This window comes from Emys orbicularis, chromosome 18, assembly GCF_028017835.1.
Source record: "Emys orbicularis isolate rEmyOrb1 chromosome 18, rEmyOrb1.hap1, whole genome shotgun sequence".
Lineage (NCBI taxonomy): Eukaryota > Metazoa > Chordata > Testudines > Emydidae > Emys > Emys orbicularis.
In genome coordinates, this window is record NC_088700.1 from 23,491,702 (window position 1) to 23,517,771 (window position 26,070).

Below are 26,070 nucleotides of genomic sequence, written 5' to 3' on the forward strand. Positions count from 1 at the left end.
TTTACTAGATGCCCCAAAAGCCACAACTGAGAAAGAACCTGGCTTAGAGGGGAACTGAAGGCAACTATAAATAAATAAATAAATAAATAAATAAATAATAATAATAATAAATAGATAACAAATGGAAGAAGGGGAAATTGATAGCAATGAATATAAATCAGATGCTAGAACTGTAGAAAACTGATAAGGGAAGCAAAAGGACACAATAATAACTCTATGGCCAGCAGAGTTAAGAACAATAAGAAGGAATTATTTAAGCATACTAGGATCAGAAAGAATCCTAATAACAGTATTGGTCCATTACTAGATGGAAATGGTAGAATTGTCAATAAAAAATGCAGAAGAGGCAGAAGTGTTCAATAACTATTTCTGTTCTGCATTTGGGGGGAAAACCACATGATGTACTCATATCGTATGACTACATAAGTATCAGTAGTGTAGCTAGGGGGGAGCAGGGGGAGCACCTGCTCCCCCGAGCCCAGAATTCCCTAAGTGGCACCTTTTCCAGCGCCGCTCTGTCTTTCGGCGGCCCTGCACATGCGCCACTCTGTCTTTTGGCGGCATTTTGGCGCATGTGCAGGGCCGCTGAAATGCTGCCGAAGGACATGCGCCTTTTTTCTCCGCCACTCCTCCTCGGCAGCAACCCTGGCTACGCCACTGATAAGTATAAAACACTTTCCATTCCAACAGTAACTGAGGAGGATGTTAAACAGCAGCTATTAAAGTTATATGCAGTGTTGTAGCTGTGTTGGTCCCAGGATATTAAAGAGACAAGATGAGTGAGGTAATACTGGACGAACTTCTGTTGGTGAGAAAGAAATGCTTTGTGTGTAAGCTTGAAACTTGTTTCTCTCACCAACATAAGTTGATCCAAAAAAAGATATTGCCTCACCCACCTTGTCGCTACTAAATTTAGACATTTTTAAATCAGCAAGTCTGGATAACTTGCATTCAGCAGTTTTAAAAGAGCTGGCTGAGGAGCTTGCTGGACTATGAATGTTGATTTTCAATAATTGTTGAAACACTGGGGAAATTCTAGAAGACTGGAAGAAAGTTAATGATGTGCCACTGTTTAAACAGGATAAACTGGGTAGTTAAAGGCCTGTCAGCCTGACATTGGTCCCAAACAAAATAATGGAGCTGCTGATATGGGACTTCACTAATAAAGAATTAAATTAATGACAATCACATGGGTTTATGGAAATCAGATCCTGTCACACTAACCTGACATTTTTTTTATCAGATTACAAGTTGGGTGGATAAAGGTAATAGTATTGATGCAATATACTTATACTGCTGTAAGGCATTTGACTTGGTACCACACTATATTTTGATTAAGAAACTAGAATGATACAAAATCAACATGGCACACATTAAATGGATTTAAAACTGGCTAACTGATAGGTCTCAAAATGTAAGTGTAAACAGGGAATCATCTTCAAGCTGTGTGTTTCTAGTGAGGTCCTACAGGGATTGGTTGGCTGTATGCTATTAAATTTTTTATCAATGACACGGAAGAAAATAATAAAATCACTGATAAAGTTTACAGAGGACACAAAGACTGGGGGAGTGGTAAATAAAGAAGATGACAGGTCACTACAGAGCGATCTGGATCGTTTGGTGAGCTGAGCGCAAGTAAGCATCATGCTTTTCAGTACGGCCAAACTAAGTCATACGTCTAGGAACAAAAGGTAGGCCATTCTGACAGGATGGGAAATTTCCTTACACTAACCTGGGACAATATAGGCCGTACTTACTCTATCCTGGGAAGCAGTGACTCTGAGAAGGGGTCGGAGGTCATGGTGGAGAATCAGCTGGACATGAACTCCCAATGCAATGCTCTCCTTGGATGCATGAAGAGGGGACTCTCGAGTAAGAGCAGGGAGGTGATTTTACCTCTGTCTCTGGCACTGGTGTGACCACTGCTACAGCATGTTCAGACAACCATTACAAAGCTCACACACGTCACCCAGGGAGTGCGTCACTCAACATCCTTCTCCTGAAACAAAGACCCTCCACGACTATTCAACCTGTCCCATGCCCAGCAGTTTGTATCTCAGTGCAGGAGGGAGTGTGGGCCCTGAATTCTCTGAGCTGATATGCACTGGCCATAGCTTAATCCCCAAGCCACATTGCTGCCATCTGCAGTCCTATAGCCCAAGGTCAGAACTACCCTCAGGAGACACTGTCCTGCCAATAGAGGTGACCTTGAGGTGGCTTTTTACACCCCATGTGACCAGTAAAGAGCCAAGCTTTCCAACTGCCCACGTTCTCATCCCTGGTCCACATAGGCAGCTGCATCGCAGGAGGCTGCCAAAAGCAGGAGGGGCAGCATGGCCCGCACCAAGTGTGCCAGCCTCACATGGGCAGCCCAGATGTGCTATGCAGCTGCCCAGCTGTGCCTCAGCGGACTGCAAACCACCCCACTTCCCACACCCACAACCTTGCTGCAAGTGGCCCTCCCAGCTGCCAGCTGTAGAATAAAAAGCAGAAGAGTCCTGGCAGCAAGATGGAAAGCTGAGGACTCTGCCTCACGAACCCCTGCTGCTCCCTCCTAACCTTCCCTATGGGAGGGACCAGGGCTGGATTGGGAGCCGATCCCAGCTGTACCCCACTACCAGCACAGTCCATGAACTGCACATTTCCACTGCAGTTAGCATGCAGTGAAATACCAGAGTTCACACACATCTGGAAGCAGATGCTATTCAGCCAGAAAATTAGATGCACCCCAGCCATAAAGGAGGGACTGGGACCAAAGAGCCAGGAGCACCAGGAGTCAGTGCTAATGCCTAAGGGGAGTGCCTGGGTGTGGTGTTCTGGCCCATGTAGTGGCACCGAGACCACGTAGGGAGCAATTAATAAGTCTGCTCTACAGCCTTAGGTAACAGGCAGCTGGCTTTTAGCTCATGTGGTAGAGGCTCATGCACTAAGCTCCAGAGGTCCCCGGTTCGATCCCGCCTGCCGACGACCGGGGTCTGCATGGAATGAAGATGGGCAGGGGTAAGGTGGGGGTCTGGCAGATACAGGTTAGAATCTCATCTTTGTTCCAGCAGCACAAAGGAGCCAGAAAGCTGCTGGATCTCCCCAGCTGGTCCCCCACCCCCTCTAGCCACCACTGCCGCTTGGGTGTGCCAGGGCAGGAGAGGGGTGGCACTTCAGTTACTCTGGGCTAGCACCCTGGCCCCATGGCTAGAGCCAGTCAAGAAGAGACTAGAAGAGCCCCAGGCTACTCTCATTTGTGCTCGGGCTGGTCCCAGAATCAGAGCTCAGTGGCGCCACCTCCTCCTGCCATGCCCATGCCCAGGGTGCCCAGGGTGTCCTCCCAGCAGAGAAGGCAGCCTGTGGGCTCTAGCTCTGTCTCAGAACCAATTCCCTGGGTGCCACGGGACAAGCCACTTGCCCTTCCTGTGCCTCGGTTCATTTCATAAAATAGCACCAATAGTGTCTTCAGCTGCAATGTTCTCATCATGTCCCAGCCTCCTCTGAGCCAGTGGGAACAATGCACAGCACTGCGGCAGCGACAATCCCCACTGACCCCGGGACTGCATGTGCATATTCCAATGGGCTCGGTGAGGAATTCACTTGGCATTCAGTCCACCATTCCGAAGCCATGGGAGATGGCGAGAGGCCAGTCCATAGTCCGAGCACTAGCTCCCCAGCGCCAGCCCTGCCAGGTGCGGGACAGAGACCCGAAGCCTTGCAGCTTCCTCTGAGGTTGGACTCAGTGAAGAGCCTCCTTTCTGAGATCGGTTCATTCTCAGGGCACCAAGGCCGCCACCATCACTCCCCTGATGAAAACAGCACTTGGACTCACTGCAAACGCTGACTCGAGAGGATCCCCTGGTGAATCTTAGAGCCAAGCCAGACTGGGCAGAGCTTTTCGATGGAAATGATTTGAACACTGACTCTAGAACTGTTGACAGGATCCTGCTGATTCAGCACATAAACCACAGCAAAGCCTTACACCTTGGCTAAAATCAGGGCGTGTGAGTGCTGTCAGGTGAGTTTTTGCACAGCCCCTCGCTGTGTGTATCACCCTGCACAGCCAAAGCCCTCAGTGCCAGAGCAAAGGACTCAGAGGGGAGATCACGCAACCCACTGGCACTTCAGTGGAAGAGCCCTGCCAGGGTTCCTGTTGGCATGTAGTCTCTCAGATCATTTCCTCTACCCCACTCCCAGGAACGGCGCCTGCTCCAGTCCTTTCTGCACAGACTCAGCCTCACTCTTCCCCTGGTCTGAGGAATGACACCTGGGAAGGATGCAAACACCAGACTATGCACAGCTAGGATCTAAAGTCTTCCCTAGGAACACTGGTTACCCAGGCACACCCTATCATTGTGCTGAGCTCTACAGTGCGGGATCAGGGGATGCCCCATAGCTCACCTGCCCCAGCCATGGACTCAGCGTTGAAGATGGAAGGAGGAAAAGGACTGAAAATGGGCCCAGCCTCCCAAATCACCCACAAACCCGTTGGCACACCAGGACGTGGAGCTGCACCACTCCTCCCTGCTGAGACCTCAGCTGGACTGCTCAGGTTCATACATTGTCCTGGCAACAGCCTACACTGCAATACCACAAACACACAACATGTCTCGTTCCGAGTGGGAGTCAGCCAAGTCCCCGCGGGCTGGCTGGATACGGAGCCTTGGGACCCGACGGAGGAGGAGGGGGAGGGCATTACCTGACCCCAGGTTATTTACATTTCCTGGGGGTTTAGTTACTAATCGGGGGTCTCAGACTTGTTTGTTGTTGCCTCACAAAGCTATTCCAGCTCCTTTGAAATCCGAGGGAGACGGCGTCTAGAAGCCCTGTCTCCTGCAGAGTCAGTTTGTGCTGACCCAGTTTGGGACGCTGCAAAGTAAATGGCACGTTCTCTCTGCACATGAGTCAGGCAGGCGGCTGAGACCTTCTGTCCCTCAGCACCCGCCTTGCGTCTGCAAACGCAGCACGAATGAGAGCCTCAGACTGCGCGGCAAGCAAGGCCGAACATGAGCCGGCCAGGCAGTGTCTGAGCAAAGCTTTAACCGTTCTCCCAGCGCTGCTCTAGGAGCGGTGTAGCTCCACCAGCAGAGCCACGGGGACGTGCTTGTTTAGACAGGACCCAGGTATTCCCCCCACCACAGCATCTCTAGAGGTTTAGACTGAGCCCCTCTGTACGAGCACTGCCACTGTGGCCAGCTGCTCCAGCCCTCAGCAGGGCTGAGAATGGCTGCGAGCCCCTGACGGTAGAAATACCAGACAACCCCTCTCTGCTCCCACTGAAACAGGGGAGTGAGCCAGGGAAGCCAGGGCCCCAGCATGGAAAGCCCCTGGCACTAGCAGGCCCCTTGCTGGCAGGTTCAGCAGTGCCCAAGGAGACCTGGGGTCTCTCGCCAGGGCAGGTACTGGACACGTTAGCAGCCCAGGTTTGGGAGGCTTCCCACACTCTGCTCCTTCTCTGCACAGAGCACTCCAAGCTTCCCGGCTCACAAGCCGACTGAATCTCTTTAATGCAGGAGAGCTGGTGTTGCCACCTCAATGTGTAGAATAAACAGGGCCTCTCCATGCCATGACACCAGGCCGCTGGGCCAGCCTGAGGCCACCCTGCTGGGGAAAGCGGCCGGGTCCCAGCAGTGCCGCTATGCAGGGCCCCCGTGGCTCTGGCCTTTCAATAGGGCCCAGAGTTCAGAGCCTGAACCTTGTGTGCATTGCCAGGCTCTGCTTCCCCCTGTGATCATCCCTGCCCTGCAGCCAGGCATCATCTCTGGGGAAAGTCCGTGTGCTGGAGCTGTGCAGCCTCCGCTCTCCAAATCGATACCCAGGAGCAGGGAAAGGGGCCGGTTTGCCAAGTCTGGCTCAGCTTGGGTCAGTGGCCTCGGAAGCTGCAGCCCCAGCAGTCCCTTGATGTGAGTTGGCAGCTGCCCTGGCTCAAGTTGGTTTTTGAGAGCGTGGGTCCTGGCAGGAGTGTGGGCTGAGCAAAGCCCCTGTGACAGGGAAGGCCCCAGCCCTGTGGTGCCAGAAGGAGGGTGCCCTGTCTGCCCAGCTGGCCAGCCCGCCAGCTCCTTACCTTGTTCTCAGCAGGAGCTGCTGCTGGATGCTGCTGCTTAGTGATGTTCTCAGCCAGACACCAGCAGATCCTCTTCTTCTGCTCCTGGGAGTAAGCCTCCAAACTTAATAAGCACTCCGACTTCTGACGTAAAGGAAACACAGGCAGAGAGCGAGGTCATTAGCAGTGTGTCACAGGGCCCTGGCTTTGTTTGCAAAGTACAAGCTTCCCAAACCCCATCTCGGATGAATGTAAGTGCAAGTGGAGAGCTCGCTCTGAGTAAGTGCCCATCACTTCAGGCACTAAGGAGCCAGGAGAGAGCAAAACAAAGGGGAAAATCAGTTCGGAAGTGGCACACTGTCAAGTAGCTTGAAAGGCTGGCTGTAATGTGGAGCAATGGGGTTTTTGTTCCCAAGAAGTGGGAGCGGTGTGGTGAGAGCTGGTCAGAATGTCGGCAATACTGCATCACGTGACGCCACAATGGAAATGCGGCTATTGAGCTAATTCAGAGGATGGAAATTGCTCTTTGCTGTGTGCAAACAGCACGAGACTGCAGAGCCTGCACAACGAAAGCAGCCAAGCCTAGGCTGTGCAGGGCTAGGGCTAATCTAGGGGGAAGCGGGAACCATCAGACCTGCACAAGGGGCCCGGGTGGCACAGAAACGTCTCCTCCCGTTTGCAGCAGCTTGGCTTAGGGGCAGGGGCAGCAGGTCCATGCGCACAGCACACTGCATCTGTGATCGGGCAAAGTCTGCACGAGAGATGGGGCGTGATGCTTCCTGGAAGCACCCAGGATTGTGAGGCACCTTGCTGCCACCCACCCTTAGCATGGCGGAGCCTTGTCTGTGCCTGCCTGGGGTCAGCTCCTGACTACACCAGCCACGGGCAACACAAGCCCGGCCTCTCAGCCCACGCAGGCCCTGCTGTCCCTGGGCAGGCACACACCACCCTCCAAGCATGGCCCTGGAGTGCCCGGCCCCTGCTCCGCTGGAGATACAGAATTCACAGATCTGCTGGTCCCAAAGGGACAGTGCCCCCAGCTTCCTCAGGATCCCGCCCCCCTCAACTCACAGCACCTAGGGACATTTCAGTGAAAACAAGCACACGGTCACAGAACACAGGACAGAGAAGTAGCAAGTAGAATTAATGGAAACAAATGGTTACATATAAACTAAAATCACAAGAGCTTTCTAGAGCCTGAACTTAACTAACAAGCCATTCTCCTGTCTCGGAAAGCTTAGCTCCCCCAGAGCACCTCACCCAGCATTAAACAACCAGACCAGCTGCGAGCCTCCATTCATCAGACAACCAGCTGGCAGCTTGTCCCCTGGGTGAAGGTGTACTTCTGCACTCCAGACATAGGTCCAACTTCCTATCCTTATTGTTTTCACTTGCACCCCCTGCTGCTTGTGTTTTCCTAGAGAGAACCTCCCCTGGAGGTGAGGCTCTGCAATCTCTTCATTAGCATTTTGCTCACATGATTAGCATTTTGTTCAGACTGTAAATAGGCGTCCATGGTGAAGTATACAATACTCAATTTAACATATAGCCAGACCGACAGTTAAGTGTTTTCTGCCTGAAAGAAACTTATTTATCACCTTCTGGTGACCACCTCCAACTCACAGCCCTTGAGAGCGCAGATACATAACTCCTTACGTATTACCATACGTTCCACTCACACTGGCTATGGTGACCGGTTTGACAACAGAGACCTCACATGATGCCCTTGACAAGTTATGATGTAGAGACCAGACCCAGGGGATTGTTGTAACCCTTACGCACCCCTGTTCCTCCTCCAGTGGGCACCAAGAGGTCCCTGGGTCACATGGGGAAGAGCCACCAGGAACAGCATGTGCTGCGGAAAAGAAATGATGGAACTCGTCCTAAGCAAGGGAGCTTCATGGGCATCTGCCTGGCGCACCCCCAGGCGCCAGTGAGCCTGCACCCCCATCCCAGCACATATTTCAGCCTCTCCCATCTGCTGTGATCCCACCACACATACTTTGTAATATGTGCATGGGAACAAACTGCTCTGCTCTCCCTTGGCTTGTTCCCTGGGTCAGCTCCCACCCCAGGAGCTGGTGAAACCCTGCTGCACACCCCCAACGGGAAACATCTTCCGGCCTCTGAACTGCCACCCTCTTGCCCCAAAAGTTACATGCTAAGCAGCTACGTGGGGTCTGCTTGGAGCCTGGCAGATCTCCCTTCACATATGGCCTAGAAGGACCTGCAGCTGGATGATTTCACTCTGTGGTTAATTCTGCAAAACAGGATTTTAAGAGTGACCTGCAAGTAATAAAATGCTGGTTATGGGCCTTTTAAATTCCTTATGAGGCATAAAAAAAGCCTGACTGTGTTTTTTGCCTAATGGGTTTTTCTATCAGAAAGGTGAGGTCTTAGCTATTCTGTTTTACTGGAAGGCTCTGTGGGCAATTTGGGAACTTGCAGGTTTGTGACGTCACAGACAGTATGCAGCTGGGAGGGGAAATGCTTTTTAGTCAGATTGTTTAAATACTCCGGGGGGAATTCTGTACCACTGCACGCATGCAGAATTCACGTTCCCCACAGATTTCTTTGCTTCCCCACAGAAAAATGACTTCTGATGGGGAAGCAAGGGGAAGCCATAAGAGCAGTCACGCGCCCCTCCCCGGCAGCACGGACACTCGGTTCGGGCGACCAGAGCAGCTGGCAGAGAAGTAAATTACCGCTGAAGGTGGGGGCTCGACAGTCATGCATGTGAGACAGAGAGACACTCTGTCCCTCTTGCTCGCTATTGCGGCACACTCAGTGTGGAGGGGCAGGGCTTCGGGGTATTTCTGAGGAGGCAGGCGTGCGGCAGGCTCTGTCCCCTCAGGCAGAGCAGAATGTAGCAGCCTGCCTGCTTAGTGAATTGTTCCCATTGTACTTAGTGAATTCCCCCAGGAGTATAAAACAGGTGTTAAAGTTGTAAGGCTCTTTACATTGCCAGAGTGCTGTAAAGGACAGTATGGCTATAAATGCTTATGGTGCTTCAGTGATTAGAACTGATCTAAATGTTTGGACTAAAACATTTTCCTGTCACAATGTGCTCCATGAACTGTTTGCTACTGACCTTTCTGGAGATGCTCAGTAGCCAATATAAATTGTGAGTTTGATTCTCCAGCCTTCACTTGCTCTTCAGTTGCCTATGATGTAACACTGAGCATACGGCTGCATATATTTGTTGACAAATAACTAGAAATAAAGAGTAAAACCTAGCGACATTACTCTTAGAAAGAGGGGGGTTGGGGATTTCCTCCAATACTCCCCACTCCCATTCTCCATCCATTGTATTATAGTTTAAATAAATTACCAAAATAATTGAAACCAGCGTGATTATATTGCACTATTTTGACAAATAAAATATGCAGAATGTTTAAATATTGTGCACAGAATTTTTAATTTTTTAGTGCAGAAAAATTCCCCCACGAGTATTTCAAATGCTCTAATTTTTGTTTGTTTTTTAAAACTCATTTAATTCGTATGCACTACAAACTGTTGGGAGAAAAGCTCACTGAGTTAAAGAGCAACACTCCTCTATTTCAACTAAGAAAAGCCCCCATTCTAGTTTTCTCCTCCTCCTCCAAGGGGACACCCAGAAAACACAGGGAAGACCTGATATAAAAACAAGTGAGGTTTTGAAAACAAAGGCCTCCTTAGGCCTTCTAATCCATCATCAAAATAAAATAATGGCACGAAACCAATAGCCCCTGTCAAGCTGCCTACAGTGACTCAAGAGTGTGAGTATCAGCATCACGGCAGACTGTTAAGAACCAGGGCACAAACCCTGCAAGTTTTATACTTCGATTTCATCAAGTGCAGATCTCAAGTGCAGATCTCACACCAATGACAACACTTGTAGCCAATCCTACAATAAACTATACACAGATTTATTAATAGGAAAACGACTTAGATATTGGCATAGAAAGTACGCTTATTAAGTTTGCGGATGATACCAAACTGGGAGGGATTGCAACTGCTTTGGAGGACAGGGTCATAATTCAAAATGATCTGGACAAATTGGAGAAATGGTCTGAGGTAAACAGGATGAAGTTTAACAAAGACAAATGCAAAGTGCTCCACTTAGGAAGAAAAAATCAGTTTCACACATACAGAATGGGAAGAGACTGTCTAGGAAGGAGTACGGCAGAAAGGGATCTAGGGGTTATAGTGGACCACAAGCTAAATATGAGTCAACAGTGTGATGCTGTTGCAAAAAAAGCAAACATGATTCTGGGATGTATTAACAGGTGTGTTGTGAGCAAGACACGAGAAGTCATTCTTCCGCTCTACTCTGCTCTGGTTAGGCCTCAGCTGGAGTATTGTGTCCAGTTCTGGGCACCGCATTTCAAAAAAGATGTGGAGAAATTGGAAAGGGTCCAGAGAAGAGCAACAAGAATGATTAAAGGTCTTGAGAACATGACCTATGAAGGAAGGCTGAAAGAATTGGGTTTGTTTAGTTTGGAAAAGAGAAGACTGAGAGGGGACATGATAGCAGTTTTCAGGTATTTAAAAGGGTGTCATAAGGAGGAGGGAGAAAACTTGTTCACCTTAGCCTCTGAGGATAGAACAAGAAGCAATGGGCTTAAACTGCAGCAAGGGAGGTCTAGGTTGGACATTAGGAAAAAGTTCCTAACTGTCAGGGTGGTTAAACACTGGAATAAATTGCCTAGGGAGGTTGTGGAATCTCCATCTCTGGAGATATTTAAGAGTAGGTTAGATAAATGTCTATCAGGGATGGTCTAGACAGTATTTGGTCCTGCCATGCGGGCAGGGGACTGGACTCGATGACCTCTCGAGGTCCCTTCCAGTCCTAGAATCTATGAATCTATGAAAAGGAAACAAGAGAGTTATTTACGAGGTTAAACGTTAAGTTTCAAAAGATAAGAAAAACTTCTATAAACAAGCAAGCTCTATATGACCGTTGGGGCTAATCCAGGCTAAGCACTGCAGACCTCTTGCTTGTGCCTACAAACTGTCTCCCCAGAGTCCAAGCAGCATAGAGAAGATCAGTTCCTTCTTGTTAGCGGGTTTTATTCCCCTCCTCCCATGTGCTCTGAGCTGCAAACTGATGGGAGAAGTCCACTTGCAAGACTCATCTTCATGGGGGGAATTACAGAACAACAAAGTATGTTACCCTCTTTAATATCCCACAATAGTCCATCTGGTGTCGATGGACCTTCCCCTGTTGCGCAGGACTTTCTGTTAGAAACCAGCATTTCACACTAGTTAATGTCTCTCTCGTCTGGTGATTTACACAGTCACAGAAGCTCACCACACAAATGCTCAAATATTACCTTACTATGTGGGGTACGAATGCTATAAGTGAGATTAATGCCGGCAGCCACTCACAAGCATTCAATAAAGTCTAAACCCTAAACACATTCCTATCATTAAATACCTGCTTTAAGAATCCTAACACACAGGCAAGCCAGACTGACTCCAGCTAGGTATTTGTCTGTGTTCGGATGAGACAGGGGCCCTGGCGTGAGCTAGCCCCTGATCTGCCAGCATCACAGCCCCATTTGCAAGTTCCCTTTAAAAACATCGTTTGTGGCTTCAGCTATCACAGGGGCAGTAAAAGCTGCAAGAGTTCACTCAGGCTGTGAAACCTGGAGGCCTTTCTGCCCGCTGCTGGGCTGGGCATTGGGAGTAATGTTTGTTGACATTGTCAGTTCGAATTCTCTTTGGGTGGAGGGGGGATTTCCAACATGCCTGAGAGAGTTGGGTGACAGTCACTGGGGGCCTAAGTCCCTTCAGTGCTTTGGAAAAATCTCTCCCTTTCTGGGTATTTTTAATAAGGCCAAATTGTCCATGAGTTGGGAGCTGGAGGGGGCATTTCAACACACTCCATAAACCAGACCAGTCCTCTTTGGCGGGGGAATGCCAGGATTCCCTTGCCTGCTTCCTCCCATCCTGCCCAAAGGCGTCCTGTCCTGATGATGCCACCAGGGCCCTTTGGGCCCTTCCCCGCCACCAAAGTCTACAAGTGCTGTTCTGAACATCAGCTAGAGTGAGAGTGACACAATGCCCCTTTCCTTGCCCAGCACGCCCAGCCTCTGCCATCCCGCGGTGCGCAGGCTCAAATTCCAATCAGGTAGATCAATCTGATCTTCATTATACCAGGTTGATACACAAGCTTTGGAGCTTTCTGAAAGAAGACGAGCACCAGCATTCACCGATGTCCCAAAATCACGGCATAGAGCGAGACTCTGCCCTGCCCTCTGGGGTCTGCAGCAGCAGAAGTGAATGATTTCAAAGAAATCAATAGAGCCTAATAGATGTAAGTGTAGCAAGGAGGAGTCATATGACTGCACAGATACTGTAACTAATGCATCTTCCACAGTCTATACAGAGCTTCAGCAATTCCCCTGGAGCAAGGCTTAAAGAGATTCCAAGTACATTTCATCTCCACTTTACTGAGAATGATTCAGAACTCACCTAATCCCACGTTACAGCCCCTTGCTAATTAGATGATAGCTAGGCTTGGCAGAATTCAAATTTTTTTGTATAATTTAGACAGACAATATCAATGTTTATTTTTAAGCTTTTTATTATTTAATCGATTTAAATTTTCACAGCTGCAGGAAATTATGGGGGTGCCAGAAAATGGGGGCCAGACAATAATTATTTAAAGGACAGTAGGTGCTGAGATTCAATAAGTTAAAACTTAGAACAAATTGACAACATCACATGTCAAAATACATCAAATAAATATTCTTAAATCAAACTCTAGTAAGTTCTCAAGCAGCATTTTTCTCACTTTGCCAGTCTGTAAATGTTAGTTATTATTGATGGAAATATTTTTTCATCGGTTTGAGTGTGTGCAGTGAAATCAATCAAGCACCAACACCTCCCTCTGAAAGTCAGCCCCTGTTTGCACACCAGACAGACAGAGGGCAGATACATGAAGGGTTAACCATCAGCCAATCTATGGCTCTCACATGCAGTGCTTGTCCCCTCAGCTGGTTCCCTGCCTGTGTGTTGAGGCCCATGCGCATTGCCAGACTGGGTCAAGCTCAGTGCCCACCTAGCTGGTATCCCAGTGTGGAACAGCAGCAGGTGCACAGGCAGTGTCTGCTCAGATGAACACAATACTGTCCTCCGCTTTAAGAACCTTCCTAATCAGGGACCCCGGCTTTACTTTCCTCAGGCGGCAGTACCCCGGGGGCTTCCCCCAGGGCTTCCAACTCATACCCAGCAAGTGCCTGCGAGGGATCTGGAACCCCAGAAGCCCCCGACTCAGTCTGGGACCCTCGGATGTAGTGGGCAGGCAAAATGCACAGCCGCCAGCTGATCCCACCTCCCCTCTGCACTGAAATGCAGCCCAGACAAGCACACTGCACAGAGACGGCCTGTGAGCTCAGGCAACCAGCCGCCCTGCAATTGTTTCCATTCGGGGAGCTGCTGCTTCCCCTGCCAATGTTTGCAAAGAGAAAACATGGTTTAATCTCACAGTGCTGGGGAAGGAGGATGCAGATGGCGGGAGAGGGACATTTGCAACCAGATAAAGTGCCTGACAGGAGTGCTGCCAGCCGTGTCCTAACCGGCTGTTTACCCGGAGCTTTCGAAAAACATGTTATTGCAGGTGCTCGGGGTGGGCCGATGTGGGACCCCCCCTCATGTGAGGCGGTGACACGCAGGGCAGGGCTGGCCACCAGGAGTCAGACCATTCCTGTTGGGCTCAGGGGACCCCAGGGTGGACACAGGCACCATTCGGATAAGCAGCCAAAATCTCAGACTTTCAGGAGCCCTGCCCACGGCCTGGCCCAGCCCTCTGTGGGGCCGTGAGGCCAGTTAACCCCGCATGGGCATCAAAGCCTCACTCCCTGCTGCCTGGGGAGGAGGGCCGGACTGCATGAAGCCCCAGAATACACTAAGCAGTGCGAGCAGGGGTCAGGTTGTGGTATCCAATGGCACTGGGGTGGGAGGGCGTGCTGGAGACCTGCACTGAGCTAGGGCAATGGGCCACAGGCCCTGCTGCAGACTCAGGCACCCATCTCTGCCTTGGTAATACTCAGGGGCCGGTGGGCCCCATCCCAATATTGTCCCCACCTGTCTTACAAACGGTGCGCTACCTGGGGCAGAGCCCAGCTCTTTTTCTGTGTTACGCAGCCCCCAGCACATGACCGGGGCTATACAAACAACAAACAGTGATAACAAATCACCACCACCGCGCCAGGTGGGCAAGTCTTTTTTAAATGAAATCTTTAGAGTCTGTCTGCAGTGGGGCCATTCCCCTCTCCCTGCTGGCACCCTGTCCCCACTGCCTCTGCCCCAGGCCATGCTGAGAAGGCTGTTTACAGAGCTCCCCCCACACAAAGGGACAAGGACGCTCCTTGGAGATGCTGCTGCAAAGGGGAAGCAAGCACAGAGAGCCTGTCCCGCCTCCCTCCCCTCATCCCACTCACACCGCCACAGATGCATTACTCCTGCTCCAGATAAAGCTGGGCTCTGTGGATGGGCTTGGATCAGCCAGATCAACCTGGGCCCAAGCCAGGACAGAGAGGAAAGGTCACTAGCCCAGATCACCCCACTTCTCTGCTCTGGCAGGGAGCCTGTGGGCAGTGGGAAATGTGAAGCCTGGGGGGCGACGCACCCTGCACTCTCTGTTTCCTCTGGCACAGGCCCGGAGCGATGATCGCTCTCTGTGGCTGGCCGCGGCCGCAGCTCCAGGAATGAAGAACAGGAATTACAGCCAGGGGAGGGAGTGCCTCTCCGCTGATCTCACAGTAGCGATCTCAATCAGCTCTGTCTTCACTGAGCAAAGGTTGCGCTCCCTCCTGTTCCTGAGACCTACCTGCCCCAGAGCAGCAAAACTGGCATGGAGTGGAAGTGCCAGAGCAGCTTCCCCCACATACCAGTGGGGCCCAGCCAGGGGACTGAGATCTGGGACCAAAGACAGAGGGATGTAGCCGGGGCACTGCCCTGAAGGGCACCTGGGAACACAATCCCAGAACAGTAGTCCCCCACGTGCACGGCCATCAGCACACCTCAGTTCTGCTCAGCTCTGGGAGCCTCTGGCACTCTGAGAGGCTCCTAGAGTTTGAATCCAATGTTACCAGTTGTTCAAGACAAGGAACCGGCTTCCCCAAGGCCACAAAGCACTGAGGCATTCAGCCCCGGACTGAGACCAAGGCAGTTTCCCAGCTCTAGATTGTGGGGCTGGGGCTGGTGTTCCCGTAGTAACCCGACAAGCCCTGAGCACAACCGGACGAGGGCCACAGCCTGCAGGTTTGTTCCTGCCCGGTTGTCTGGCCTGCTGGGACCACACTGTTTGCACGTGATGTGAACAGTAAGTTGGTCTGGGCAGAAACTGCTTCTTTTTCCTGTTATCTAGACTGCTGGGCAAAGGCATTATGCTCAGCAAAGAAATAGCTAGTGACAGCGATGACCCTTGCTCCAATGCGCCCATAGACCTGCACGCAGGGCCCCTGTGCTGACGGCAGGAACTGGACTCTGAATGCAAAGTGATTTCACTGTAAGCCATTTCCAGGTGCTGTTCAAATGCAAACCAGCGCTGGGGTGACCAAAAGGCAGCATCTTCTGGGGGCTGTGTGGGGGCAGGAACTCCGTGGACCAGGATTGCCACCAGCTGGCACTTGCTGGGCTCCCTGGCTGGAGACTCTGCAGACAGGCCGCGGTGTTGCTGTGCCTGGGGGAGGTGTGAGCAGTTTGCACTGCTGCTGCCTGTGCTGGGCTGAGAGGATCTGCCCCTCTTACCGCCTTTTCCTCCTGTGACATCCGGGAAAGACCTTGGGAGGAGAGATTTTTCTCTGCCCCTTTCCTCCCCACAGCCACCTGTAAGCATGGAGGGTGTGACGTGTTCCTGGAGCGAGGATAATGTAGTGAGACAGGGTCACCATTCATTCTGGAGGGCTGGTCCCTGGGGGAAGGGAGCCCCAGTGCTTAATTTGTGCCAGGGCAGAGCCCCAGCACCTCTGGGCCTGGCAGTTCAGAGCCCGTCACCTCTGGGCCGGGCAGTTCAGAGCCCCGTCACCTCTGGGCCTGGCAGTTCAGAGCCCCGTCACCTCTGGGCCTGGCAGTTCAGAGCCCCGTCACCTCTGGGCCTGGCAGTTCAGAGCCCGGCACTTCTGGGCCTGGCAGTTCAGAGCCCCGCCACCTCTGGGCCTGGCAGTTCAGAGCCCGGCACCTCTGGGCCTGGCAGTTCAGAGCCCTGGCACATCTGGGCCTGGCAGTTCAGAGCCACGGCACCTCTGGGCCTGGCAGTTCAGAGCCCGGCACCTCTGGGCTTGCCACGTCAGTTATAAATGTAAAACAATTGCTTGAGCCCCGGCACCTCTTTTATTACAAATTAAGCACTGGGAGCCCCCCTTGGCTAGCTAGTCTCACCCAGCATCATTCAGCCCCTGCTGCCCTGATGAATGCAGCTGCCATGGAAGATCATGAACAGTGCCCCTGCGGGCGAGTTCTTGAGGGCCCTGGATTCCAGGATGTCTCACTGGACGGCAGGCAGTCCTGGGAGCCATTCTGAAGGGTTTGTTTTGTGTGCACAGCTCCTCCTGCTTCCACAAACCGGCCAGGTGTCTCTAATGAGCATGGGAATTCCCCAGCCCTGGGGCTGTCCAGACAAACACCAAACCCGTCTGCAGGCCACAGGCCCTGTGCAAACACCTTTCTGGCAAGCCAAGAGCCAGGCCCACTGTGCAAACACTCCATCCCTCCCACGGACAGAGAATGCAAAATTCACACAGCCCTGGCAGCAGTTCCCTAAGCTACGGCTGCCAATCAGACAGGGCATAACAGGTATCGCCTGCCTGAAATACCACTGTCCTTTTGACATTCTATTTGCTACCCAAGATCCATAAACCTGGAAATCCTGGACGCCCCATCATCTCAGGCATTGGCACCCTAACATCAGGCTTGTCTGGTTATGTGGACTCTCTCCTCAGACCCTACGCTACCAGCACTCCTAGCTATCTTCGAGATACTACTGACTTCCTGAGGAAACTAGAATCCATCGGTGATCTCCCAGAAAACACCATCCTGGCCACTATGGACGTAGAAGCCCTCTACACCAATATTCCACACACAGATGGACTACAAGCTATCAGGAACAGTATCCCTGATAATGTCACAGCTAACCTGGTGGCTAAACTCTGTGACTTTGTCCTCACCCACAACTATTTCACATTTGGGGACAATATATACCTTCAAGTCAGCGGCACTGCTATGGGTACCCGCATGGCCCCACAGTATGCCAACATTTTTATGGCTGACTTAGAACAACGCTTCCTTAGCTCTCGTCCCCTAACGCCCCTACTCTACTTGCGCTACATTGATGACATCTTCATCATCTGGACCCATGGAAAAGAAGCCCTTGAGGAATTCCACCATGATTTCAATAATTTCCATCCCACCATCAACCTCAGCCTAGATCAATCCACACAAGCGGTCCATTTCCTGGACACTACTGTGCTAATAAGCGATGGTCACATAAATACCACCCTGTACCGGAAACCTACTGACCGCTACACTTACCTACATGCCTCCAGCTTCCATCCAGGACACACCACACGATCCATTGTCTACAGCCAAGCTCTAAGATATAACCGCATTTGCTCCAATCCCTCAGATAGAGACAAGCACCTACAAGATCTCTATCAAGCATTCTTAAAACTACAATACCCACCTGCTGAAGTGAAAAAACAGATTGACAGAGCCAGACGAGTACCCAGAAGTCACCTCCTACAAGACAGGGCCAACAAAGAAAATAACAGAACACCACTAGCTGTCACCTTCAGCCCCCAACTAAAACCTCTCCAGCGCATCATCAGAGATCTACAGCCTATCCTGAAAGATGATCCTTTACTCTCACAGATCTTGGGAGACAGACCTGTCCTCGCTTACAGACAACCCCCCAACCTAAAGCAAATACTCACCAGCAACCACACATCACTGAACAAAAACACTGACCCAGGAACCTATCCTTGTAACAAAGCCCGATGCCAACTCTGTCCACATATCTATTCAAGTGACACCATCATAGGGCCTAATCACATCAGCTATACCATCAGGGGCTCGTTCACCTGCACATCTACCAATGTGATATATGCCATCATGTGCCAGCAATGCCCCTCTGCCATGTACATTGGCCAAACCGGACAGTCTCTACGCAAAAGAATTAATGGACACAAATCTGACATCAGGAACCATAATACTCAAAAACCAGTGGGAGAACACTTTAACCTGTCTGGCCATTCTTTGACAGACCTGCGGGTGGCTATCTTAAAACAGAAAAACTTCAAAAACAGACTCCAACGAGAGACTGCTGAGCTGGAATTGATATGCAAACTAGACACAATCAACTCAGGGCTAAATAGGGATTGGGAATGGCTGAGCCATTACAAACATTGAATCTATCTCCCCTTGTAAGTATTCTCACACTTGCTTCTTATCAAACTGTCTGTACTGAGCCATCTTGATTATCACTTCAAAAGTTTTTTTTCTCTTACTTAATTGGCCTCTCAGAGTTGGTAAGACAACTCCCACCTGTTCATGCTCTCTGTATGTGTGTGTATATATATCTCCTCAATATATGGTTCACTCTATATGCATCCGAAGAAGTGGGTTGTAGCCCACGAAAGCTTATGCTGAAATAAATTTGTTAGTCTCTAAGGTGCCACAAGTACTCCTGTTATTTTCACTGTCCTCACAGCCTCCTGCCCTTCCCCTCCAAGTACCCGCAACATGATCTCCCTCCTTCCCTCCTACACACAGCACAGTCCCCAGTCCCCGACTGCCAAGGGAATACAGAGTACCAGCTGCTAGGCTGGGTACTCACAGCCCTCCTAAGGTCCCTCCATGCCAGCACAGCACAGACCCTCCCTGCCATATGGGGCACCTCTCAGGGCAGCAGCCACAGCCCCTCTGGACCCAATTTTGTGACCTTGAAATCTGGGCCAGGAGACTTCATCCATTGGCTCTTCCTCCCCAGACGTGCCAGCAGCTGCTGGTGTCCCCTTCCCTAGCCAAGAGACCTGTTCCTAGTGAGAGCTGCTGCCAAGCCACATGCCTAGGGTTGCCAACTTTCTAATTGCACAAAACCGAACACCCCCTGCCCCGCCCCTTCGCCGAGGCCCCACCCCTTCACCAAGACCCCGCCCCGCTCGCTCCATCCCTCCGTCGCTCGCTCTCCCCCACCCTCACTCACTCTCACCAGGCTGGGGCAGCAGGTTGGGGTGCAGGAAGGTGGTGAGGGGTTTGGGGTGAAGGAGCGGGCTCCGGGCTGGAGTGAGGGGTTTGGAGTGTGGTAGGGGGTGTGGGCTCCGAATGGGGGTGTGGGCTCTGGGGTGGGGCCAGGGATGAGGGTTTGGGGTGCAGGCTCCAGGAGGGAGTGTGGGTGCGGGAGGGAACTCCGGGATGGGGCGGGGGTTGGAGTGCAGGAGGGGGCTGGGGGAGGGGGCTGGGGTGCAGGCTCCAGGAGGGAGCATGGGTGTGGGAGGGGACTCTGGGATGCGGCAGAGGTTGGAGTGCAGGAGAGGGTTCAGGGTTCAGGGTCCCGGTGGCGCTTACCACAGCTCCCAGGAAGCGGCTGCCAGGTCCCTGCAGTGCAGCCCCTAGGCGCATGGGCGGCCAGGGAGGCTCTGTGCGCTGCCCTCACACTCGCAGGCGCTGCCCCCGCAGCTCCTATTGGTCGGGAACCGCGACCAATGGGAACTGCAGAGTCGGCCCTTGGGGCAGGGGCAGTGCGCGGAGCCTCCCCGGCCGCCCATGAGTCTAGGGGCTGCAGGGACCTGGCAGCCGCTTCCTGGAGCCGCGTGGAGCTAGGGCACGCAGGGAACCTGCCTTAGCCCCGGGCCCCCCTGTGCCGCCAACCGGACTTTTAATGGCCCGATTGGCAGTGCCAACTGCACCCGCCAGGGTCCCTTTTCGACTGGGAGTGACAACCCTACACATGCCAGCTGGTGGAGAAGGAGAGGAGAGCTCATTTCTCCTCCAGGCAGGCTGCCAGTCGCTGGGCCTGGCTTCCCTGCTGTGGGTGTCAATGGGAACAGTGCTGGTTTGCTGACACAATGGAGGGGACATTCTCTCTGTGCCTGGCCTCTCCTCCCACCCTGGGCTCTAGTCCAGGGCAAGCTGCCCCTCCTCTCCCAGGAAGGCTGAGCCGCTCCCTACAGGAGGAAGTCCACTCTCCGCCTTTCCCAGAGACACCTCGGAGGCAGCCAGCTGAACGCCTTCCTCCAGTATGCACCCATCCCCTCCAGGCCTGCTAGGCGCATTCCAGTCCCCGCCCCCGAGCTCCTGCATTTCGACTCCCAGCAGCCTCAGGCAACCTTGGATCAGATTGAGGCCCACACTGACTCCGCAGACTTTCAGAAATGGCCCAGAGAGTGGAACTAAATTAGAAGCCCTCTGGCAGCGGCTGCCCTGTCCCCACCTCCCCGTGCTGGGTCTCTCCCGGGGAGCGGCAGCACATACAGGCAGACCTTGCGTGCCCTCGACCCGTGCCTGAGGCTCACCACCCCCGGGTGAGGCTGATCCCAGAAAGATGCCAGCAATAACTGGCAGCGTGGAGAGTTTGCATTGAGTAAATCTATCTACCATGCACTTGGTCTGTGTCACACAGGACGCATCACTGCCCACTGGCAGACTCTCCGCCCTCTTGTGAGGGAGATGTGCATAGTGCCGGCCTTAGGGGTGGGCCACTTGGGCGACTGCCCAGGGCGCCATAGTCAAGGGAGTGCTGGGCGGCAGCGCAGATGTGCACACTGCCTGGCAAGGGAGTGCCATGTGGGGGTGCCAACGTTCCTCTGTGCCCCGCTAGGGGGCTGTAAGGAAGGGAGCAAGAAGCAACATCAAGCGCTCCATGATGCATCCAGGTCACTTTCCCCACCTGGGCTGGGCTGGGCCATGAGGCATCAGGAGCTGCTGTTCTCCTGCCCTCCCCTTATGCAGCCCAGGTAGGGAAGGTGACTTGGATGCAGGGAGCCCCGACCACGCTCCTTCCTCCCCCTTTACGGCGCCCTAGGGGTGCGTAGAGGAGCAGCATTGGAGTGCGGGAGCGAGCAGCAATGCCAGCTGCTCCATGCATCCAGGTCAGTTTCCCCACGTGAGTGCAGGAGGGGGGTGCATGACGGGGGTGCAGGGGCTAGGGTGGCAGAGAGGGTGCAAGGGTCAGGGGTGCAGGGATTGGGGCAAAGGGGGCACAGTGCAGGGCTTAGGGTGCAAGAGAGGGCAGGAGTTAGGGGTATAGGAAGGGGCACAGTGGAGGGATTAGGGATGCAGGAGGGGGGTGAAGGAGGGAGGTGCAGGGTTTAGGGGTGCAGGGGTTGGGGGTGCAGGGGTGCAGGAGGGGGTGCAGCGGTTGGGGTGCAGAAAGAGTGCAAGGGTCAGGGGTGCAGAGATTGAGGCAAAGGTGTCACAGTGCAGGGCTTAGGGTGCAAGAGAGGGCAGGAGTTAGGGGCGTAGGAGGGGGCACAGTGGAGGGATTGGGGTGCAGGAGGGGGTGCAAGGATTGGGGCGAAGGGGAGATGGGGAGCCCGCAGGGTCCAGTGGCAATGGAGAGGCACCCACGGGGGCCAGGGGCAATGAGGGGGTGCTGTGCCCACAGGAGCCAGGGGTGCCAAAATAGAAATTCGTCCAGGGCATGATTTTCCCTAAAGCTGGCCCTGTATGTGCGCACAGGAATGGCCAGGCCGGATCAGACCCAGGGTCCATCTAGCCCAGTCTCTGGCAACGACCAGCACCAGCTGCTGCAGAGGAAAGTGTAAGAACCCTCCATACTGGAGGTGGCCAGTCTGCTCCCACATTAGGTCTCATCCTGATCTCAAATAGTTTGAAACTAACTTAAGCCCTGAAGTATGAGGTTTAAGCATCCATTCCAAAACATTTGGTAGCACTACTGTTATCTCTCTGGCTATTCTTGTTATCCACATAAACATCCAACCCCTTTTTGAATTTCACGAAGTTCTTTGCCTCAACAGTATCTGGTGGCTGTGAGTTCCACAGTCTAATTATACATTGGGTGAAAATGTATTTCCTTTTATTGGTTGTGAATTTTCCACAATCTGCCTTCTCTAGGCTGTTCATTATTTTACATGGGTTTACCATGTCCCCTCTCATCCATCTCCTCTACAGTAAACAATCTCACTCTTTTCAGTCTCCCTTCACAGGAGATTATGTAAATCCCCTGGGCTTGGGGAGGAGACAGAACTCGTCAATCTCTGCTCCTCACAGGAATCAGTATAATGGAATGTAACAATACCACTCTCATCAGGGCATTAGATTAAGAACACTTCATCTTGTGAAGCATATGGGATACTCTGGGGGCCAGATCCTCAGCTGGGGTAAAATGGCATATGTCCAGGGAGACTATGGAGCTAGGCTGATTTTCACCAGCTGTGGAGCTAGCTCTCGATACCTTAAGCTGCCAATTAAGTAGCAGTCAACCCACATTTCTGTTTGGTAGTAAAACTTATCCAACAAATTTTTTGTTCAACTGCCTCAGAGAGAAAAGGGCAGTGACTAATTATACGCGCATATGTATTCCTCTGTGGTTTAAAAACCAGGCCTGAACTAGGCTCTAGGAGAGTTAACTCAATAGCTGGGAAATACAATTATATTCAAATTAACTGTCAAACGTGCCTCTTCCTGGTGCCATATGGGGCCAAACACTGACCTATGCGGCTGGTGTAAATCCAAGGGAACTCCTTTGGAGTTCATGGGGTCCTTGAGATTTACCCCAGGAGCCAGGACACAAGTTGATCCTGTTTGTATAAGGCCTTGATGTGGCAACTGACTGCACCATGTGAGGCCTTCTGCCTACCGGGGCTCTGCATGGGCTCAGGGATCCACCGATGCAGAGCCGATGGCAGGATGGGGCCTGACGAGTGACCAGTGCCGCGGGCCAGCAGGCCCTCCAGTGCAATGCCTACTGCAGGACTCAGGCAGCGGCGCTCCCGTTTGAATGCCTGGTCAAGCAGGGACATCCTGCATGGTGTAGCAGGAATGTGTTCACTGAAGTGATTTTAACATGAACATACTTTATTTTAAAAAAGGACAATGCCAACGCTCTGCAAAGTCTGCCCGTCCTTCCACAGGCATTCCAGCACAGAACAAGCATTGCCAGGGACGCTGCAGTCTGCACTCCCAGACCCCTTTGTGCCAGGCATGGTACAAACACCTAGGAAGATGCACTCTGTGTCCCAAGAGCTTACAGCCCAGACGCTTACCTCCATCACCACCTGTATCTGACAGTCAATGGCAGTTTGCTATTTGACTGTAAATCATCATTATAGTCAGGAGACCTTTAAAACTATGCAGAGTGATCTTTTTGTGAGTAATTAGAGCAATGACTAATCGTAGCTTTTCTGTTACACTGCAGTATTCATTGAAGTTTGAAATCTCCACTCTGTTAAAAACAAATAAAGCAACTGATACGCAGCTAAAAGAATTTCAATATCCAGAACACACTTGATGCTATTACTAAAACTCCTACATTACTGGAGAAAATCAATATTTATTCATAAACCATCTCAAGAATATCAGGCCCCTGGAGAGCAACAGTGTACAGAGAAATGCTCTTCTCGGAGTGAGAGCGCAGCATGCTGGGCACGATGGAATCCCTCTCTACTTACAAAGCCATTAAAGAAATGAAAGGTTTCATTACAGATGACATGCAGATAATAAATAATGAGACGAGAGCTTCCACCAGCAGCTGCCTCAATCACACAAAACCACCGCAGCGGCTGTTAGGTCTCAGGTCTCTGCACCCAGAAGCCATGGTGATGGGTATGCTGTAAACAAGCATAACAACAACCACCTCCATCACCATTCTGGATATGCCGCAAAGCGTAATTACTGCTAGTGGCTGGCCCACTGCCTCCTGGAATGAGATTCCATACCAATGCTGCGCACCACTGGAGACTGGAAGGCCTCTCCCACACAGCTAAGGGCAGAGCTCTAATCACAGAGCGTCCCAAACAGGGGACAACCTCCCAGCCCTCTTTAGCCATCTTAGATAAGCACAGAGGGTACTCCTGGGGAATTCTGCATCACTGTGCATGCACAGAATTCATGTCTCCCGCAGATTTCTTTGCTTCTCTGAAGAAAAATGAAGCAAAGAGAAGCCACGAGAGTGATCACATGTCCCTCCCCGGCAGCGCAGGCTGGTCAGTCGGGCGCCTGGAGCAGCCGGTAGAGAGGTAAATGACCGGTGGGTGTGGGGGGCTGGGCAGTCGTGGTGTGTGAGAGAGAGAGACACTCTGTCCCTCTCGCTCACTACTGCAGCATGCTCAGTGAGGAGGGGCAGGGCTTTGGGGTATTTCTGAGGCGGTAGGCATGGGGCAGGCTCTGTCCCCTCAGGCTGAGCAGAATGTACATAAGAACATAAGAACATAAGAACAGCCATACTGGGTCAGACCAAAGGTCCATCTAGCCCAGTTTCCTGTCTTCTGACAGTGGCCAGTGCCAGGTGCCCCAGGGGGAATAAACAGAACAGGTAATCAAGTGATCCATCCCCTGTCGCCCATTCCCAGCTTCTGGCAAACAGAGGCTAGGGACACCATCCCTGCCCATCCTGGCTAATAGCTATTGATGGACCTATCCTCCATGAACTTATCTAGTTCTAGCCTGGCTGCTTAGTGAATTGTTCCCATTTTTCTTAGTGAATTCCCCCAGGAGTACAAAACAGGTGTTAAAGTTGTACGGCTCCTTTCCATTGCCAGAGTGCTGTAAAGGACAGTATGGCCTTAGAAATGCATAGAATGCTTCAGTGATTAGAACTGAGCTACATTTATGGACTTAAAAAATGTCCTATCTCAATGTGCTGGAGGTGCTCAGTAGCCAATATAAATTGTGAGTTTGATTCCCCAGCCCTCACTTGCTCTTCAGTTGCCTATGATGTAACACTGAGCATACGGCTGCATATATGTGTTGACTAATAACTAGAAATAAAGGGTCAAACCTAGCGACATTACTATTAGACGGAGGGGGGTTGGGGATTTCCTCCAATGCTGCCCACTCCCATTCTCCAGCCACTGTATTCTAGTTTAAATAAATTACCAAAATAATTGAAACCAGCATAATTATATTCTATGTTCCATTCTATGCATCCGAAGAAGTGGGTTGTAGCCCATGAAAGCTTATGCTCAAATCAATTTGTTAGTCTCTAAGGTGCCACAAGTCCTCCTGTTCTTTTTGCGGATACAGACTAACACGGCTGCTACTCTGAAACCATAATTATATTGCGTTATTTTGACAAACAATCTATGCTGAATTTTAAAATATCGTGCGCAGAATTTTTAGGCGCAGAATTCCCCCAGGAGCAAGAGGGGCACAAGACTCTTTACTCAGCTTTGCAGATCACCTCCCATTTGAAATTCGCCTCTGCTGGAGCTCCTGCAGGCCTCAGGCAGAAGCACCTTGTGCTGAATTGACCATTCGCTGGCGAAGAGGAAGGGGGGTGCAGTGCCATTGAGGGACAGGAAATCCAGTGGCGCTATCCCCACAGGGACAGTGAGAAGAGAGCAATGGCAGGGCCAATGGAACCAGTCTCCCCAGCTTGCATTCTTGCATGCGGCTGGGCTTTGGAGGGTGGGAGGCAGTTGAAGCAAGGCCCTAGCAGCTCTGAGACAGCCCAGGGTGCCCGGGAATCTGATTGTGTAACCCCACTGTCAGTTCAGAAGGCTTGCTCCCACTGAGGCTCTGGCACACTCCTGTCGCAAGCCGTGGCTGTCTCCTTGCTGTCCTGGCCTCCCTCCCTTGGCTCTAGCCTGGAGCCAGCCGCACTCAGCGGGAAAGCGCTGTTTACAAAAGGAAGCAGGCTCTGTTCCCACAGTCTGCAGGGAGGCTGAGCTTTGTGCCCAGGCAAAAAGGGAAGTTACTCAGCTATTGCCCAGACTGACCAGCGCATCCATCAGGACGACAGGGACAGCCCCTCCGAGGGGCACACACTGCGGGTTCTGGGAGGCATGGACACCTGGGACTTTCTTTTTTTAAGGCTGCCAACTTGCGCTCCAGAATCTCAGCTTTCATTTAAAACAGACCAAGTCTCTAGCCCACCC

General features: G+C 51.9%; 1 protein-coding gene across 2 annotated transcripts in view; it reads right to left on the reverse strand.

Moving 5' to 3' along the window:
- RGS3 (regulator of G protein signaling 3) overlaps nt 1-26,070 on the reverse strand; it is a 191,985-nt gene that overhangs the window by 53,001 nt on the left and 112,914 nt on the right. For both annotated transcript variants that reach the window (XM_065418588.1, XM_065418589.1), the window contains one exon: nt 6,047-6,169. In XM_065418588.1, the coding sequence (XP_065274660.1) occupies nt 6,047-6,169 (123 nt within the window). The remainder of the gene's footprint in view (nt 1-6,046; nt 6,170-26,070) is intronic.